The sequence below is a fragment of the Agelaius phoeniceus genome, chromosome 35 (genome assembly GCF_051311805.1).
Source record: "Agelaius phoeniceus isolate bAgePho1 chromosome 35, bAgePho1.hap1, whole genome shotgun sequence".
Classification (NCBI taxonomy): domain Eukaryota; kingdom Metazoa; phylum Chordata; class Aves; order Passeriformes; family Icteridae; genus Agelaius; species Agelaius phoeniceus.
In genome coordinates, this window is record NC_135299.1 from 2,114,930 (window position 1) to 2,132,817 (window position 17,888).

Consider the following 17,888-nt stretch of genomic DNA (forward strand, 5'->3'; position numbering starts at 1 on the left):
TGTCTGTGACAGCCATGGGCCAGGGTGTGGCAGGGGGCTTCCTTTGCCCTCATCCCTCCCTCCTCACCACTTTGTCCCCAGGAGCTGTCGCTGCTGCCCCTGACGGAGCCGACCATCATGGCCAACTTCAGCCTCTTCGCGCCCTTTGGCAGCAGCCCCATCAACGGGAAGAGCCAGCTGAGGGGCGCCTTTGGCAGTGCTGTGCTCGACAGCGTCCCTGATTACTACTCCCAGCTGCTCACCAAGGTGAGAGGGGGGTTGTCCCCCTTATCTGAGGGTCCTGGACCATCCCGCTGTTCTCACCCCACCGTCTCCCCCCAGAACAACCTCAGCAACCCACCCACGCCACCCTCCTCGCTGCCCCCCACACCCCCTCCCTCCGTGCAGCAGAAGATGGTGAATGGTGTCACGGCCCCTGAAGAGCTGGGGGAGCAGCCCAAGGATGCCGACCCAGCCCGTGAGCCCCACGGCCAGAAAGGTGAGCCTGGCTGGCACAGGGGTGGCACAGAACCCGTGCTGCCATCTGTCACTCCCCTGCCCCGTGACACCTCTCACTTCTCTGCAGATGCACCAGCTGTGGAGGTGAAGAGCCTGGACCTGCTGGCAGCACTGCCCACCCCTCCACACAACCAGACCGAGGACGTCAGGTGAGAGCCCCTTTGTGGTGACCCCCCACAAGGGACATCAGCTCCTGCATGGGTGACACCAGGCTGTGACCGTGTTCACAGGGGTCTTAGGATGAGGGAAGAGACGAGGATCTGACTCCATGTTTCAGAAGGCTTGATTTATTATTTTATGATATATATTATATTAAAACTATACTAAAAGAATAGAAGAAAGGATTTCATCAGAAGGTTAGCTAAGAATAGAAAAAGAAGGAATGATAACAAAGGCTTGTGGCTCAGGCTCTCTGTCTGAGCCAGCTGGGCTGTGATTGGCCATTAATTAGAAACAACTGCATGAGACTAATCCCAGGTGCACCTGTTGCATTCCACAGCAGCAGATAATCACTGTTTACAGTTTGTTCCTGAGGCCTCTCAGCTTCTCAGGAGGAAAAATCCTAAGGAAAGGATTTTTCATAAGAGATGGCTGTGACACCAGGCCCTGTGGCCCCTGACACCTCCCTCCCCACAGGATGGAAAGCGATGACGAGAGTGACTCCCCCGACAGCATCGTCCCTGCTTCATCCCCTGAGAGTGTCCTGGGCGAGGAGTTGCTCCGCTTCCCCCTTCTCAGCGAGGCCAAGCCAGAGCTGGAGGAGCGTGTGCTGTCCCCCATCATCCCCATCATCCCCCGGGCCAGCATCCCAGGTGGGATGGGCTGCAGGGGTGTGTGGATCAGGGCAGGAGTGGTCTGTGGTCCATAGGGATGGGCAGGAGGGAGTTTGTGGGATGTGCAGCACAAGGAGGGGGTTTGGAGCATGTGTGTCAGGTAAGAAGGGATATGGATGGGGCAGGATGGAGTTCCTCGTCTAGGAGGGGATTAAGGGAGCCAGGGGAAGGGCCTTTGGGAAGTGTGGGATGTGAGGGAAAAGGATTTGCAGAGTGGTGGATTCCTTCAGGGATCTGGGGCAGCTGGGTGGGCTCGTGGGTGGCTGTTGGTCTGCACAGTTCTGACCCTGGCTCTGCTCCCCACGGCTCTGACCCCCCTCTCCCCACACCAGTGTTCCCCGACGCAAAACCCTATGAGGTCACAGAGCCCTTTGGGGCTCCTCCAGGGAAGGTGGGGGCAGCAGGCCCTGGAGCCCCGTGGGAGAAGGGCAAGGGCAGCGAGGTGTCTGTCATGCTGACGGTGTCTGCAGCAGCTGCCAAGGTTAGTGAGGGGATTGGGAGATTCAAGACCTTTGGGGTCTCAGCAGTGACCCAACACAGTGACACCTGTGTCACCCTGGACCCATCCTGCCTTCCTCTCACCTAGAACCTCAACGGGGTGATGGTGGCCATGGCTGAGCTGCTGAGCATGAAGATCCCCAGCTCCTACGAGGTGCTGTTCCCCGACGGCCCTGTGCGAGCAGCTGTGGTTGAGGCCAAGAAGGTGGACACTGATATGGCTGGTGAGTGTTCCCCTTGTCCCCCCATGGCCCCCCATGTCCCCGGGCTGGGACCCCCATGACGGGTGGTCCATCCCTCTCCCAGGAATGCTCGGAGGGAAGGAGAAGGCTCTGGCTGGGAAGGTGCCGGACAGCAGCTCGGAATGGCTGAAGCAGTTTGATGCAGTGCTGCCAGGGTACAGCCTCAAGGGCGAGCTGGACCTCCTGACGCTGCTCAGACAGGTCAGTGCTGTGCAGGGGTCCCCACAGGGCTGGGAGACGTGGAGGGGGGTTTTGGGGTACCCATGGGGCTGTGGGGGTGAGCAGGGATTCTCTGGTAGGTCCCTATAGGTCACCTCATGATTGCAGGGAGTTTCTTGAGGGCTGGGTGGCCATGGGCTGTTGCTGGGTCTGCCAGGAAGGAGTCCAGGAGGTCCTTGCAGGGTTGGGGGCATGTGGGATGCTGATGCCCCTGTGGGGCCAAAGATCCCTCCGTGCAATATTCAGGGAGGTTGGGGGTCTCCATCCCTGCAATATTCAGGGAGGTTGGGGATCTCCATCCCTGCAACTCTGACCTGTGCCCCCCTCCCCACACCACAGGAGAGCCCTGCTCCTGAGAAGACCCTTCACCACTGCTACGTCAACAACGTCTCCAACCTGGATGTGCGGCAGCTCTCTGTCCTGCCCCAGGAACCCTCGCCCCCGCTGTCCCCCTCCGTCCCCTCCCCATCCAGCCCCGCCGAGCCCACCAGGGTCCCCGACCCCGAGGCGTCCCACGAGGCAGCCCCAGCCCCGTTGTCACCACTGCCACCGGCCCCCTCGCCAGCCCCCCAGGAGGAAGGGGCCGCGGCTGCCCACTCCCCTCCCCGTTTCAAGCCGCGCTCGCGGCCTCTGGAGGACGGGGACGAGGCGAGGCCGCGGCTGAAGAAGTGGAAGGGGGTGCGCTGGAAACGGCTGCGCTTCCTCGTCACCATCCAGAAAGGGGGAGCCAAGCGTGACGGGGACAAGGAGATCGCCGAGTTCATCGACAAGCTGGGAACCACGCTGCGCCCCGAGAAGGTGCCGCAGGACATGCGCAAGTGCTGCTTCTGTCACGAGGAGGGCGACGGGGCCACCGACGGGCCGGCCCGCCTGCTCAACCTTGACCTCGACCTCTGGGTCCACCTGAACTGCGCCCTGTGGTCCACGGAGGTGTACGAGACTCAGGGAGGGGCCCTGATCAATGTGGAGGTGGCTCTGCACCGTGGGCTGCTCACCAAGTGCTCCCTGTGCCAGAAAACCGGCGCCACCAACAGCTGCAACCGCATCCGCTGCCCCAGCGTGTACCACTTCGCCTGCGCCATCCGCGCCAAGTGCATGTTCTTCAAGGACAAGACCATGCTGTGTCCCCTGCACAAGCTGAAGGGGCCCTGCGAGCAGGAGCTCAGCAGCTTCACCGTCTTCCGCCGCGTCTACATTGAGCGGGACGAGGTGAAGCAGATCGCCAGCATCATCCAGCGCGGGGAGCGGCTCCACATGTTCCGCGTGGGCGGCTTGGTCTTCCACGCCATCGGGCAGCTGCTGCCCCACCAGATGGCCGATTTCCACAGCGTCACGGCGCTCTACCCCGTGGGCTACGAGGCCACGCGCATCTACTGGAGCCTGCGGACCAACAACCGCCGCTGCTGCTACCGCTGCACCATCTGCGAGAACAACGGGCGCCCTGAGTTTGTTGTGCAGGTCATCGAGCAGGGCCTGGAGGACCTTGTCTTCTCTGACTCCTCGCCACAAGGTAAGGAGTTGGGATATGCCAGCGTCCAACCTTTGCGCCAGTGGCTGAGCCGCACCAGAGGGTGGGGGCGGTGGAAAATGGCTTGAGGTCCCCATATTCAACCCGTGGCACTCAGTGCTCTGCTCTGGTGACGAGGTGGTGGTTGGTCACTTGGACTCGATGAGCTTGGAGGTCTTTTCCCGCCTCATTCATTCTGTGGTTCTCCCTTCCCTGAGTGCTCTGCTCTGGTGGTGATTGGTCACTTGGACTTGATGATCTTGGAGCTCTTTTCCAGCCTCATTCATTCTGTGGTTCTCCCTTCCCTGAGTGCTCTGCTCTGGTGGTGATTGGTCACTTGGACTCGATGAGCTTGGAGGTCTTTTCCAGCCTCATTCATTCTGTGGTTCTCCCTTCCCTTGGCAGCTGTCTGGAACAGGATCATCGAGCCAGTGGCGATGATGAGGAAGGAGGCCGACATGCTGCGACTCTTCCCCGAGTATCTGAAGGGTGAGGAGCTCTTCGGCCTCACGGTGCACGCGGTGCTGCGCATCGCCGAGTCGGTAGGTCCCGGGGTGGGCATGGAGCTCTCTCCTCCACACTGGGGGTCCACCCTGCTGGGGAAAGGCCCAGTGGCTCTTCTGCTGCTGCCTCTTGACCCCTTCTCCATGTCTGCCTCTGCAGCTGCCGGGCGTGGAGAGCTGCCAGAATTATCTGTTCCGCTACGGGCGCCATCCTCTGATGGAGCTGCCCTTGATGATCAATCCCACCGGCTGTGCCCGCTCTGAGCCCAAGATCCTCACCCACTACAAGCGGTAAGCGAGGCTGGGATCCACCAGGAGAGCTGGGATCCAGCAGGAGAGCTGAGATCCCTGAGGATCTCTCATCTCTAACCCTTCTTATCCCCCTCCCCTGAAAGGCCCCACACCCTGAACAGCACAAGCATGTCCAAGGCCTACCAGAGCACGTTCACGGGTGAGACCAACACGCCCTACAGCAAACAGTTTGTGCACTCCAAGTCCTCCCAGTACCGGCGCCTGAAGACGGAGTGGAAGAACAACGTGTACCTGGCGCGGTCCCGCATCCAGGGGCTGGGGCTCTACGCGGCCAAGGACATCGAGAAGCACACGATGGTCATCGAGTACATCGGCACCATCATCCGCAACGAGGTGGCCAACAGGCGGGAGAAGATCTATGAGGAGCAGGTGGGGCTCTGCTGGGGTGCTGGGGGCTTGTGTGGGGGCTCGGGCGAGATGTGGAGGGACTTGGGTGGGACGTTGGTGGAGCATGGAGGGACTGAGAAGGACATGGAGGAGTTAGATGGGATGTTGGGGGCTTGGGTGGAACATGGAGGGACTCTGAGAAGGACATGGAAGGAGTCAGATGAGATGTGAGAGGACTTGGGCGGGATGTGGGCTCATGGAGAAGAACGTGGGAGGAGTTAGATGGGATGTTGGGGGCTCAGGTGGGATGAGAGTGGACTTGAGGTGGGTGTTGTGGGCTCTGGTGGAACATGGAGGGACTGAGAAGGACATGGGAGGAGTCAGATGGGATGTTGGGGGCTTGGGTGGGACATTGTGAGCTCTGGTGGAACATGGAGAAGGACATGGGAGAAGTTAAATGGGATGTTGGGGGCTCAGGTGGGAAGAGAGTGGACTTGGATGGGAGGTTGTGGGCTCTGGTGGAACTTGGAGGGACTCTGAGAAGGACATGGGAAGAATCAGGGATGTTGGGGGCTCAGGTGGAACATGGAGGGACTCTGAGAAGGACATGGGAAGAATCAGATGGGATGTTGGGGGCTCAGGTGGGATGTGACTGGACTTGCGGGGATGTTGTGGGCTCTGGTGGAAGATGGAGGGACCCTGAGACAGACATGGAAGGAGTCAGATGGGATGTTGGGGGCTCAGGGGAGATGAGAGTGAATTTGGGTGGGATGTTGAAGGTTCTGGCAGGACACGTGGGGACTCAGGACGTGGAGAGACTTGAGAGGGATATCAAGGGATCTGGTAGGGTCTCAGATGGGATTTTGGGAGCTCTGGTAGGACATGGAGTGACTCAGGTGGGATGTGGAGGGACTCATATGGGATTTGAGGGTCTCCAGTAGGACCTGGGGTGGTGGATGTCAACTCAGGTGGGATGTGGGGACCTCAGTGCACCCCTGAACCCCCTCTTCTCTCCACGGCAGAACCGCGGCATTTACATGTTCCGCATCAACAACGAGCACGTCATTGACGCCACGCTGACAGGGGGCCCGGCCAGGTGAGCACAGTGGGGGCTTTGGGGGGGTGGCACACCCCCAGAGGGAGCCACGGCGTCCGTCTGTCCTGCCCCTGGGTTGGTGCTGACCCCTGCTCGTCCCCCAGGTACATCAACCACTCGTGTGCCCCGAACTGCGTGGCCGAAGTCGTGACCTTCGACAAGGAGGACAAGATCATCATCATCTCCAGCCGGCGCATCCCCAAGGGGGAGGAGGTCAGTGAGGGACTGAGGGGGTGCTCAGGGGGTCCTGGGGGACTGTGACCGTGTTCACAGGGGTTCTTGGATGAGGGAAGAGACGAGGATCTGACTCCGTGTTTCAGAAGGCTTGATTTATTATTTTATCATATATATTACATTACGTTGTATATTACGTTACATCATATATATTACATTATCATATATATTACATTATATATATTACATTACATCTATTATTTTATCATATATATTACATTACATTGTATATTACGTTACATCATATATATTACATTATCATATATATTACATTATATCATATATATTACATTACATCTATTATTTTATCATATATATTACATTACATTGTATATTACGTTACATCATATATATTACATTATCATATATATTACATTACATATTACATATATTACATTACATATATCATATATATTACATACGAGTGGGCATTATCATATATATTACATTACATTATTATTTTATCATATATATTACATTATTACATATTACATTACATTTATCATATATATTACATGTATATTACATATTGCATTTTATCATATATATTTACATTTTATCATATATATTACATATAATATATTTACATTTTATCATATATATTACATATCATATATATTACATTATATCATCTATATTACATTTATTATTTTATCATATATATTACATTACATTACATTCTTATATTACATTATAAAAATAGAAAAAAAGGTTCTCATCAGGAGGCTGGCTAAGAATAGAATAGCAAAGAATGATAACAAAGGTTTGTGGCTCAGGCTCTCTGTCCGAGCCAGCTGGGCTGTGATTGGCCATTAATCACAAACATCCAACATGTGCCAGTCACAGATGCACGTGTTGCATTCCACAGCAGCAGATAATCAATGTTTACATTTTGTTCCTGAGGCTTCTCAGCTTCTCAGGAGGAAAAATCTTAATAGAAAAGGATTTTTCATAAAAGATGTCTGCGACAGGGGACCCAGGGAGGGGGGGCTGGAGGTGGCAGGGCTGAGCTCTGTGCTTTGAGTGACTCCCCCACTCCCTCCCAGCTCACCTACGACTACCAGTTCGACTTCGAGGACGATCAGCACAAGATCCCCTGCCACTGTGGAGCTTGGAATTGCAGGAAGTGGATGAACTAACTGGGAAAAAAAGGGGGCTGGGGGCTGCCACCCCCGCCTCAGAGACCTCGCCGAGCGCCCCCAGGGCTGCAGGAGGTGCCAGGGGCGGCCGGGCACGGAGGGAGAGCAGCGGCTGCAGCGCTGCCGGCCCTGCCCGAGCGGGACGGACGGACAGACAGATGAACTGGCAACTCAGGGTTTTCTTTGCTTCGTCCTGCGAGGAGAAAAAAAAAGGAGTGGGGGGGGGCTCAGAAACGCCCCCTTCACCACCCCCTGCCTGCCTCCCTCGTGGGAGAGCCACGGCGGGGGGAGCAGCGCCAGGCCCAGCGTGGCTGGAGCGATTGTGCGGAGCCGGTCTGGATATAACGATTATTTTATTTTATTTTATTTTATTTTTTGGTTGTTTGTTTTTTTTTTTTTTTTGGTCCTTTTTTTTTGTTGTTTGTTTTTTTTTTTTTTTAGAAACTAATAATATTTGCTCGCTAATTACCAAGGTAACACAGACTCCTTGAGCTCGACAATCCGGGCTCTGCCCCGCCCAGCGTGGTGGCGGCCAGAGCTCGCTCTCGGTTCCTTTTTGATTTCTTTTTTTTTTGTTTTGTTTTGTTTTGTTTGTGCGTGTGGACGAGAACCCCGGAGCGGCGGCGGGATGCAGCCAAGACCCCGACAGACACAAGGAGCTTCTGCACCCAAACCTACCTCATTTTAAGTGTTAGATTTGTTTCTTTTTATTTGTTGTTGTTTTTAAATGTGAGCCCCCCTCCTCCATCCCAACCTGCCTCCCAAAGTGGGGGGGTCTTTCCCTCTCCCTCAGAGGATGTGGCTTCCCCGTGTCCCCCTCCTCCAGGACACCTTGGAGGGGGGACACGGGGACACCCCCTCCTTGTCCCCCACCCCTCTCAGGAGGTCCCAGCCGTGTGACGTGCCAAGGTGTGAGGTGGGGATGGGGAGAGGGCGAGGGGGGGGTCAGACCCACTCCCCCAGCTCTGGTGGGGGGCTGGAGGGGCTGGTGGGGACCCCTCCTTCCCCACACGTGGCTGGAGGGGCTGGATGGAGCCCCCCCCCCCCCGCTCACCCTTGGCCCTCCCAGCTGGGGCTGCACTGGGGGGGGGAAGGTTATTTATCTATTTATACCTTATATTGTATATACTAGACGGGGCTGGGGGGGGGGCTCTTTGTGCTCTGCTGGGCTGAGATTTGGGGTGCAGGGGCAAAAAGAAAAAAAAAGAAAAAAAAAAAAAAAGGCGTGGGGGGGGTTTTTTTAAACCCAATCTCCGAGGTGTGAGGGTGGGGATGGGAGGGGGGTCTCTCTCTGGAACCTCCTGCCAGGCAGGGGCGGCCTCGGAGAGCGAAGCAGCGAGTGGGCATTAACACCCCCGACCCCCCCACCCCACCCCACCCCGGGGGTCCCTGCCCGCCCCCTCCCCACTCCCGGGGGGCGCCGGGATCTCTTAACGCACAAACACGGCGCGGGGAAGGAAGGGAGGGAGGGAGGGAGGGACCCTCCTGCTCCTCCTGGCAATGAGGAGGGGGGGTCGGGTCTGATGGGGGTGGTGCCCCCCGCCTCTCCCCCGCCCCGGTGCAGTGAGGGGGCCGGGGCCCGATCTTGAAAAGCTGCTTCCGCAAACTCGTCAAAGCTGCAAAAAAAAAAAAAAAAAAAAAACCACAAAAAAAAAAAAACCTTAAAAAAAATCCGAAACGAAAAAAAAAAAAGTTTAAGGTAAAAATCTTTAAAAAAAAGAAAATTTTAAAAAAGTAAAAAAAAAAAAAAAAACAAACAGAGGAAAAGCGCGAGTGGGGGGGGATGAGAAAGTTTTAACAGAAAATATACGAGAAATTTAACTTTCAGAGCTGTACATAGGCCGGGGCGTGTAGAAATCCCGTTTTTACCAATACCGGAACCACTGGATGTTATTTTAAATAAAGCGCGTGAGAAGCCGAGGCCGCCTGATCCCTCCGGGGGGTGCTGGGGGGGTGGTCTGGGAGGGGACAGTGGTGACAACGGGGTCAATCGAGGACAGCTCGGTCCTTGCTGTGTCCCCCCAGCCAAGGTGTCTGTCCCCAAAATCAGCCACCCTTGGGGATCCTCGTGTGTGTCCCACCCCTCTCCTGTCCCAAGGACCCCATGTCCGTTTGTCCCGGGACCCCATGTCCGTCTGTCCCACCCCCGTCCTGTCCCGGGACCCCTTGTCCGTGTGTCCCGGGACTCCATGTCCGTGTGTCCTCAACCCCTCCTGTCCCGGGACCCCTTGTCCGTGTGTCCCGGGACCCCATGTCCGTCTGTCCCACCCCCGTCCTGTCCCGGGACCCCATGTCCGTGTGTCCCCCCCGGGCCATCCCCGGTGTGTCCCCGGGGATAGTTGACATGGCGGGAGGGGAAGGGCTCCCGGTGGCCGGGACCGGGACCGGGGCAGGAGTGGTACCAGGAACCGAGTGGAACCGGGAGCGGGGATGGGGCCGGATTGGCTCCGGGAGCCAGGCAGAAGCAGGGCAGGAACCGGCACCGGGAGTGGTTCCGAGAACCGGGCGGAACCGGGAACCGAGTGGAACCGGGACCGGGAACGGGGCGTGAGTGGTTCCGAGAACCAGGTGGAAGCAGGGCAGCAACCGGGACCGGGAGCCGAGCGGAACTGAGACCGGGAACCGAACGGGACCGGGAATGGGGCGGGAGTGACCGGGCGGAAGCAGGGCAGGAACCGGGACCGAGAACGGGGCCGGAGTGGTTCCGGGAACCGGACGGAAGCGGGCACGAACCGTGACGGGAACCGGGCGGAAGCGGGACAGGGACCGGGCGGAAGCGGGACCGAGAACGGGCGGAAGCGGGACGGGGACCGGGCGGAAGCGGGGCACGAACCGGGCGGAAGCGGGACACGAACCGTGACGGGAACCGGGGGGAAGCGGAGCCGGAAGCCGCGAGGAAGCGGGACCGGGGACCGGACGGAAGCGGGACCGGGGACCGGGCGAGCGCGGGGCCGGAGCCGGGCGGAAGCGGGGCAGCGGCGCCTCGGGACCGAGCGGGACCCATGGAGGTTGTGAGAGGGACAGCGGGGCTGGGGGGACACCGGGGGTCGGGCACCGGGACCGCGGCCACTCTGACCGACCCCGCCTGTCCCCAGGATCCCGGCCCCGAGCCTGACCCCGGCCCCGGCCCGGGCCCGGCCGCCGAGAGCCCGGCGGAGCTGGAAGGTGATACCGGGGGAGCTCCGGCACGGGAGGGGACGCGGTGATCTGGGTGTCCCGAGGGCTGCAGCGGCTGGGGGGTTCCGGTCCCGGAGTCTGGGGGAGCCCGGAGCTGGGTGTCCAGGATTTGGGATGCTTCATGGCCGGGGATATCCCGAAGTTTGGGGTGTCCCGGAGCCCTGAGCTGGGTGTCCCAGAAGTGGGAGTGAAATGGGATTTGGGGCATTCAAGGGTTTGGGATGTCCCGGGATTTGGGGCATTCGAGGGTCTGGGATGTCCTGGGATTGGGGATATCCCGGGTATTGTTGTGTCCCAGGATTTGGGGCATTCGAGGGTTTGGGGTGTCAAAGGATTTTGGGGTGTCTCGGGATTTGGGGTATCCCGGCTATTGGTATGTCCCGGGACTTGAGGTGTCAGAGGAATTTGGGGTGTCCCAGAGCCCTGAGCTGGGTGTCCCGGAATTGGGAGTGAAACGGGGCATTTGGAGGGTTTGGGGTGTTCCAGAATTTGGGGTATCCCGGCTATTGGTGTGACCCGGGATTTGGAGTATCCCAGGTATTGGTGTGTCCCAGGATTTGGGGTGTCAGAGGATTTTGGGGTGTCCCGGGATTGGGGGTGCCACAGGATTCGGGGTGTCTGGGATTGGGGGTGTCCCGGGTTTTGGGGTTCTCCAGGTTTTGGGGTGTCCCGGGATTGGGGGTGCCACAGGATTCGGGGTGTCTGGGACTGGGGGTGTCCCAGGATTGGGGATGTCCCGGGTTTTGGGGTTCTCCAGGTCTCGGGGTGCCCCCTGACGCTGCCACCCCAGGGGACACTCACCGCGGTGCCTACACCGCCTTCATGAAATCCCATCGCTGCTACGACCTGATCCCCACCAGCTCCAAACTGGTCGTCTTCGACACGTCCCTGCAGGTGTGCCAGGGCCGGGGGGGCACTTTTGGGGTCGGGGGGGGGCACTTTTGGGGTCGGGGAGGCACTTTTGGGGCCGGGGAGGCACTTTTGGGGCTCCCTGACCCCCGTGCCTGCAGGTGAAGAAGGCGTTCTTTGCACTGGTCACCAACGGTGTCCGGGCAGCCCCACTCTGGGACAGCAAAAAGCAAAGTTTTGTAGGTGAGCAAAGGGGTCTGGGGGTCTCTGTGGGCTGAGGGGGGCTGGCAGGACCCTCCTCACCCTGCCTGCCCCCCAGGAATGCTGACCATCACTGACTTCATCAACATCCTGCACCGCTACTACAAATCCCCCATGGTGAGGGCTGGGGTCTGCTGGGGGGCTCAGGTCGGGCTCTGCCTGCCCCACCTGACCCTGGGGGGCTGATCTGGGTTTCTCCTCCTCCTCCTCCTCGCAGGTGCAGATCTATGAGCTGGAGGAACATAAAATAGAGACGTGGAGAGGTGAGGGGGGGTCACTGCTGGCCTTCCTGGCATGTCCCACCCCCCCATCCCCTCACCCACCCCTCTCCCCACAGAGGTTTATCTGCAGGACTCCTTCAAGCCACTGGTGTGCATTTCCCCCAATGCCAGGTACCCCGGGGGGCAGGGAGAGGGGCACAGCCGGTGGTGGCACTGCCAGGAACACCCCAAATCCCCCCTCCCTTGCCCCCCACAGCCTGTTTGACGCCGTCTCCTCCCTGATCCGGAACAAGATCCATCGCCTGCCCGTCATCGACCCCGACTCGGGCAACACGCTCTACATCCTCACCCACAAACGCATCCTCAAGTTCCTCAAGCTCTTTGTAAGTCTCTGCCCCTTGGTGATGGTGGGGGCCAGATCAGGACCCTCAGTTTGGGCTGTGCCAGGGCCACACTGGGACCCCCAGCCTGGGCTGTGCCAGGCCCAGGTGCTACCCTGGGACCCCCAGTCCAGGTGGTACCAAGTGCCAGCCCAGGTTGTGCCACGTCCCTGTGCCAGGGGCTGCCCTGAGACCACATCTCAGGCCATGCCAAAATCTGCCCCAGAACCCTTGGCTGCTCCAGGGATCACTCTGAAACCCCCAGCCTGGGCTGTGCCAGGTCCCTGCACACCAAGTACCACCAGCTCTGGGTGGGCACAGCTCTGGGTGCCTCACCACACCCTGCAGTGCCAGAGGACCCCCAGGACTCTGCATGGACCCTCCCCACCACCCCTACCTGGGGGTCCCACAAACCCCCCCTTGCTCTGCACCCCAACTCTCTGTGCTTCCCCCCCAGGCCTGGGCTCAGCCCTGTGCCCTCACTGTCCCCTCAGATCTCAGAGGTGCCCAAGCCTGAGTTCATGGCACGGACGTTGGAGGAGCTGCAGATTGGCACCTACAGGAACATCGCCGTGGTTGGCACCAGCACCCCCATCTACGTTGCCCTGGGCATCTTCGTGCAGCACCGCGTCTCTGCCCTGCCCGTGGTGGATGACTCGGGTAAGGGTGTCCTGTCCTCACTCTGGATGTCCCCAAGTGACCTCCCTGGGGGCTGTGTCCCCTCCTGAGCACCTTGAGCTCGGCTGAGCTGCTCCTCTTCCTCCCCAGGGCGTGTGGTGGACATCTACTCCAAATTCGATGTTATTGTGAGTGCTGATGGGGGAAGACCCTGGACTGGGGGGGAAATCCTGGGATGGGGGAAATCCTGGAATGGGAGGAAAATCCTGGAATGGGGGAAAATCCTGGAATGGGGGAAATCCTGGGTTGGGGGGAAAATCTTGGGCTGGGGAGAAATCCTGGAATGGGGGAAAATCCTGGAATGGGGGGAAAATCCTGGAATGGGGGAAATCCTGGGCTGGGGGGAAAATCCTGGGCTGGGGGGAAAATCTTGGGCTGGGGAGAAATCCTGGGCTGGGTGGGAAATCCTGGGCTGGGGGGAAAATCCTGGAATGGGGGAAATCCTGGGCTGGGGGGAAAATCCTGGGATGGGGGAAATCCTGGGCTGGGGGGAAAATCCTGGGATGGGGGAAATCCTGGAATGGGAGAAAATCCTGGGCTGGGGGGAAAATCCTGGAATGGGGGAAATCCTGGGCTGAGGGAGAAAATCCTGGAATGGGGGAAAATCCTGGAATGGGGGAAAATCCTGGGCTGGGGGGGAAAATCCTGGGCTGGATGGAAAATCCTGGGCTGGGGGTAAAATCCTGGAATGGGGGGAAATCCTGGGCTGGGGGGAAAATCCTGGAATGGGGGGAAATCCTGGAATGGGAGGAAAATCCTGGAATGGGGGAAAATCCTGGAATGGGGAAAATCCTGGGTTGGATGGAAAACCCTGGGCTGGGGGTAAAATGCTCGGCTGAGGGGAAAATCCTGGGCTTGGGGAAAATCCTGGGCTGGGGGGAAAATCCTGGAATGGGGGAAAATCCTGGAATGGGGGAAATCCTGGGCTGGGGGTAAAATGCTGGGCTGAGGGGAAAATCCTGGGCTTGGGGAAAATCCTGGGCTGGGGGGAAAATCCTGGAATGGGGGGGAAAATCCTGGAATGGGGGAAATCCTGGGCTGAGGGAGAAAATCCTGGAATGGGGGAAAATCCTGGAATGGGGGAAATCCTGGGCTGAGGGAGAAAATCCTGGAATGGGGGGGAAATCCTGGAATGGGGGGAAATCCTGGAATGGGGGAAGTCCTGGGCTGAGGGGAAAATCCTGGGCTGAGGGGGAAATCCTGGGCTGGGGCGAAAATCCTGGGCTGGGGAGGGAAAAATCCTGGACTGGGTGGGAAAATCCTGGGCTGGGGGGGGGAAAATCCTGGAATGGGGGAAAATCCTGGAATGAGGGGAAATCCTGGGCTGGGGGGACACTATGGGGTGGTGGGGGTCTCCTAATGTGTCCCCAACGTTTGTCCCTGCCCCAGAACCTGGCAGCTGAGAAAACCTACAACAACCTGGACGTGACGGTGACGCGGGCGCTGCAGCACCGCTCCCACTACTTCGAGGGGGTTCTCAAGTGTTACAAGCACGAAACGCTGGAAACCATCATCAACCGCCTGGTGGAGGCTGAGGTAACAGTCCCGGGGTGCTGGGGGGGGTCTCTGGGGGGAGACCAAGGTCCCTGCACCCCCTCAGCCCCTCCCTGTGTCCCCCCTTCCCCAGGTCCACCGGCTGGTGGTGGTGGATGAGAGCGATGTGGTTAAAGGGATCGTCTCCCTCTCGGACATCCTGCAAGCCCTGGTCCTCCCCCAGGGCCCCTGAGGCAGTTTTGGGGTGGGAGGGGGGGGTTCAGCCCTCCCAACCCCCCCATTCTCTTCTCCTGTATCACTGTGCCCCCCCCACCCCGGGCTGGTGGGGACACCCGGGGGATGCCCCCACTCACCAGCAGCATCCAGCAATAACCCCCAGCCCTGGGGCAGCCCCTGCTGCCTTTCCCTGGGTGGGGGGAGCCCACAGCCCCCCCCCCATGCCCTGCCCTGCACCCCAAAGCCGTGTGGGGTGATGGGGGCAGCCCTTGGTCCCCCTGGGGGTCACCCTTAGCCATGCCAGGGCTGTTCCTGTGTGGCCTCTCGTCCCTGTCACCCTGCGCCCTCCCCCTGGGTTTGGTGAAGCCCACCCGGCCCAGGGACCCCCCCACGTCCCCCGGGGGTCTCCCCTCAGGGTCCCCCACACCCGCCACCGCTTCGTGTGTGAAGAGAAACCACGAATAAACACAGACCTGGCACCACCCCTGGCTCCGTGCAGGGCACGGGGGGCATCGGCCAGGGCATCATGGGGAGTGTGTGGGGAGGGGATGTGGGAAAGGGGAATCTGCTGAGCTCGCCCAGACCCTAAATCCCTGTTTGTTACGCCTGTGGCTTTTCTAAAAGGCCAGGATTGGGGATGGGACAGAGATGGGGACCTGGCAGGACATGGGGACCCTGTGGTGGGCACCACGGTGAGCAGGGGGGGGAGTCGGGCAGGGGCTGGGGGAGGTTGAGGGGGAGCAGCTGGATGTTGGGGTGCCCGGGGGGGCTGGCGGGGGTCGCGGGCAGCCGGGACACCGGAGTTTGCAGCCGGTGTCCGCAGGGGAGGTGCGAGGCCCGGCCGTGCTGAGCGAGGCACATTCCTGGCGGGGAGGGGACGGCCGGCCTGGGGACCGTGTCCGTGCCAGTGCCGGGCTCCGGCAGAGGCTGCGGAGCGAGGTGAGCGCCGGGCAGGTACCGGGGGGCCCGGGGGACTCGGGAGGGGGGCCGTGCCGGTTGCCATGCCGCCGCCGGAGGGTTGCTAAGCTCCGCTCGGAGCCCGCGTGGGCTGCAGCGCTCGGTGCCAAACCCGCCATCGCCTGCTTGTCGCAGGGGGGGAAGGGATCCCGCGGGGCGGGAGGGTGCTGGGGGGGGACACACAAACACACACACGCGACACACGACACCCCTGGGACGGCCGGTGGGGTCCCCGCGCTGCGCCGGTCCCCCGGGGGTCAGCGTGGCCCGAGGTGGCACCGGGCGGGACACGGGGGCACCGGGGGCACACGTGCGGCAGGTGGGTGCGTGTGGGCGGGCCGGTGGCTCCTCCGAGGCTCCGCTGAGCCCCCCCCCGCCATCGTGGGGACCCCCCTGTCGGCCGGGGCCATGCTGGGGGGTCCGGAGCGGGGTGGTGCGGGGCGCCTGCGGATCTGCGAGCGGACCAAGCTGGTGCTGGTGGAGATCGACACGGTGGCGTGTTGCAGCCCGGCTGGTGCCGGCATGGCCGCGGGCTGCTGGCCCGAGCCGCCCTGGACCTACCGCCGCATCGCCGGGGAGTACGCGTGAGTGGGGACCGCAAGGTGGGGGGGGGGGGGTCCGTCCTGCTCCCCTCCCCTGCTCCCCTGCCCTGCTCCCCTCACTCCCCTCTCTGTCTTGCAGGTACCTGGAGAAACGCTTTGTGGCCGAGCTGGCCCCCCCCTGGCCCCCAGTGCTCTCCAACCCCCCTTGTCGCCTGCAGGACTTCACCACCCGGCCCCGGGTACCCCCCACCCCCTGCCCTCCACCACAGCTTGAGGGGCCGGGGGGCAGCAGCGGACCCTGGGGGGGTCACCCTGTGCCCACGCCTCGGCCCCCGGTGTCGGGGGACAAGCCGGGCCCCCCCACCTACGAGGTGCACATGCAGCGGGTGCAGGCGGCCCACGCCCGCCGTGGGGGACCCCCCCCTTACATCGCACCCCCCGCCTATGACGGTCCCCACCGCACCCTCCAGCTCCGCCCGCCGAGGGGACCCCGCAGCCCCCCGCCGGCTCCTCGGGCCCGGGGGGCTGTGCCGGCCGCCTGGAGCCACACGCTGCCCCGGGCGGCCACCGAGGCCAAGCACCGGTGGCCCCGTGCGACGCTGCCGTCCCCAGGCGGGCCTGGCAGCCCCCGGCACTGCCAGACGCTGCCACGGGCAGCAGCCGGCCGGGAGCGGGGGGCGGCACCGGGGCGCGGGAGGGGGCAGCGGGGAACGGGCGGACACGTCCTCATCGATGCCACCCGTGTGGTGGTCCGGGCTCAGTACGTGCCGCCCCCGCAGCGCCAGCAGGTCCGCTATGCCCGGGCACCGTCACCCCTGGCGGCTGGCACCCCTCCTCGCAGCCCTTCCGTGCCCGCCGCGCTTGGCAGCCCTTGTGCAGCGCCCTCGCCCCCCCGGGAGCCCTCCGGCAGCCCCCGCAGCCCGTGGCAGAGCCCGGGGGGCTGCAGGGGTGCCCGGGGGCGGCCCCCGCCGCGGCGGCCGGTGCTGTACGCGCAGGCATTGCGGGAAGCCGTGTCCCGCATCCGCCGGCACACGGCGCCCGACTCGGACTCGGATGCCGAGAGCAGCGTGGGGGGCTCCCGGCAGCGGCTCTGCCGAGACCCCCGCGCCTACAGCAGCAGCAGCAGCAGCCTGGAGAGCGCCGGAGCCCCCCCGGGCCCCGCCAGCCCCACCCCGGCCTGAGAGGCGGGGCTTGACGGGGTGTGGCGCTTGTGGGGCGGGGCTTGACTGGGTGTGGTTCTCAGGGGCGGGGGGTGGAGCTCGGGGCTGGAGTTCCCATGGGCCGACCCCAATAAAAGCTCCGGGATCCCCTGCGCTGCCTCCGTCCCTGTTTGTGTGAGGTTGGGGAGGGGGCGTCCCCAGCAAGGACACACAGGTGTCCGGGCACTCCCCCGCGACATTCCCGGTGTCCCGACCCCCCCCGTTACGGTGCCGGGGTCAGCCGGAGGTCCCGGGTGTCCCGGCGGCCACCACAGTGCGTCACAACACGGGCAGGACGTGCCAGCTCCCCCCGTATCCCCCATAATGAGTGGGTGAGCGCAGCAGGGCTGGCCCTGGGCCACCAGCCCCACGTCACGGCCGGAGGGGGGGGACCCCCAGTGAGTCACTGTCCCCCCCAAACAGCCGCCACCTCTTAGTCACGCTGCGGGGAGGGGCGGGGAGCGAGGGGGGAGGATCCCCGCGGCCCCAGGAAACCGCACACAAAT

General features: G+C 61.3%; 3 protein-coding genes across 9 annotated transcripts in view; all 3 read left to right on the top strand.

Annotated features, from left to right (window-relative positions):
* KMT2D (lysine methyltransferase 2D) overlaps window positions 1-9,326 on the top strand; it is a 32,457-nt gene extending 23,131 nt beyond the window's left edge. For 3 of the 5 annotated variants that reach the window (XM_077192559.1, XM_077192561.1, XM_077192560.1), the window contains 13 exons: window positions 82-246; window positions 322-647; window positions 1,135-1,310; window positions 1,664-1,812; window positions 1,918-2,053; window positions 2,136-2,272; window positions 2,630-3,800; window positions 4,203-4,339; window positions 4,461-4,591; window positions 4,696-4,981; window positions 5,962-6,035; window positions 6,140-6,248; window positions 7,316-9,326. In XM_077192559.1, coding sequence (XP_077048674.1) covers window positions 82-246; window positions 322-647; window positions 1,135-1,310; window positions 1,664-1,812; window positions 1,918-2,053; window positions 2,136-2,272; window positions 2,630-3,800; window positions 4,203-4,339; window positions 4,461-4,591; window positions 4,696-4,981; window positions 5,962-6,035; window positions 6,140-6,248; window positions 7,316-7,408 — 3,090 coding nt within the window. In that variant the 3' untranslated portion in view covers window positions 7,409-9,326. The remainder of the gene's footprint in view (window positions 1-81; window positions 247-321; window positions 648-1,134; window positions 1,311-1,663; window positions 1,813-1,917; window positions 2,054-2,135; window positions 2,273-2,629; window positions 3,801-4,202; window positions 4,340-4,460; window positions 4,592-4,695; window positions 4,982-5,961; window positions 6,036-6,139; window positions 6,249-7,315) is intronic. The other 2 variants (XM_077192563.1, XM_054649361.2) reach the window with 1 other exon arrangement.
* A 643-nt stretch (window positions 9,327-9,969) lies between these two features.
* Window positions 9,970-15,166, top strand: PRKAG1 (protein kinase AMP-activated non-catalytic subunit gamma 1). 3 transcript variants are annotated; one of them, XM_054649344.2, is made up of 12 exons: window positions 9,986-10,416; window positions 10,504-10,573; window positions 11,343-11,479; window positions 11,596-11,677; window positions 11,754-11,812; window positions 11,913-11,958; window positions 12,033-12,087; window positions 12,173-12,299; window positions 12,791-12,956; window positions 13,065-13,102; window positions 14,364-14,510; window positions 14,602-15,166. In XM_054649344.2, exons 1-12 carry the CDS (start codon window positions 10,411-10,413, stop codon window positions 14,698-14,700), a joined length of 1,032 nt encoding a protein of 343 aa, XP_054505319.1. In that variant the 5' UTR covers window positions 9,986-10,410; the 3' UTR covers window positions 14,701-15,166. The 3 variants fall into 3 exon arrangements, with proteins under 3 accessions (XP_077048748.1, XP_054505319.1, XP_054505320.1); XM_054649345.2 differs by having other exon boundaries at window positions 11,376-11,479; XM_077192633.1 differs by lacking the exon at window positions 12,033-12,087 and having other exon boundaries at window positions 9,970-10,416; window positions 12,088-12,299.
* Window positions 15,167-15,784: 618 nt separating this feature from the next.
* On the top strand, window positions 15,785-17,495 carry DDN (dendrin). The gene is made up of 2 exons (XM_054649340.2): window positions 15,785-16,225; window positions 16,323-17,495. Exons 1-2 carry the CDS (start codon window positions 16,050-16,052, stop codon window positions 17,362-17,364), a joined length of 1,218 nt encoding a protein of 405 aa, XP_054505315.2. The 5' UTR covers window positions 15,785-16,049; the 3' UTR covers window positions 17,365-17,495.
* Window positions 17,496-17,888: the final 393 nt, after the last annotated feature.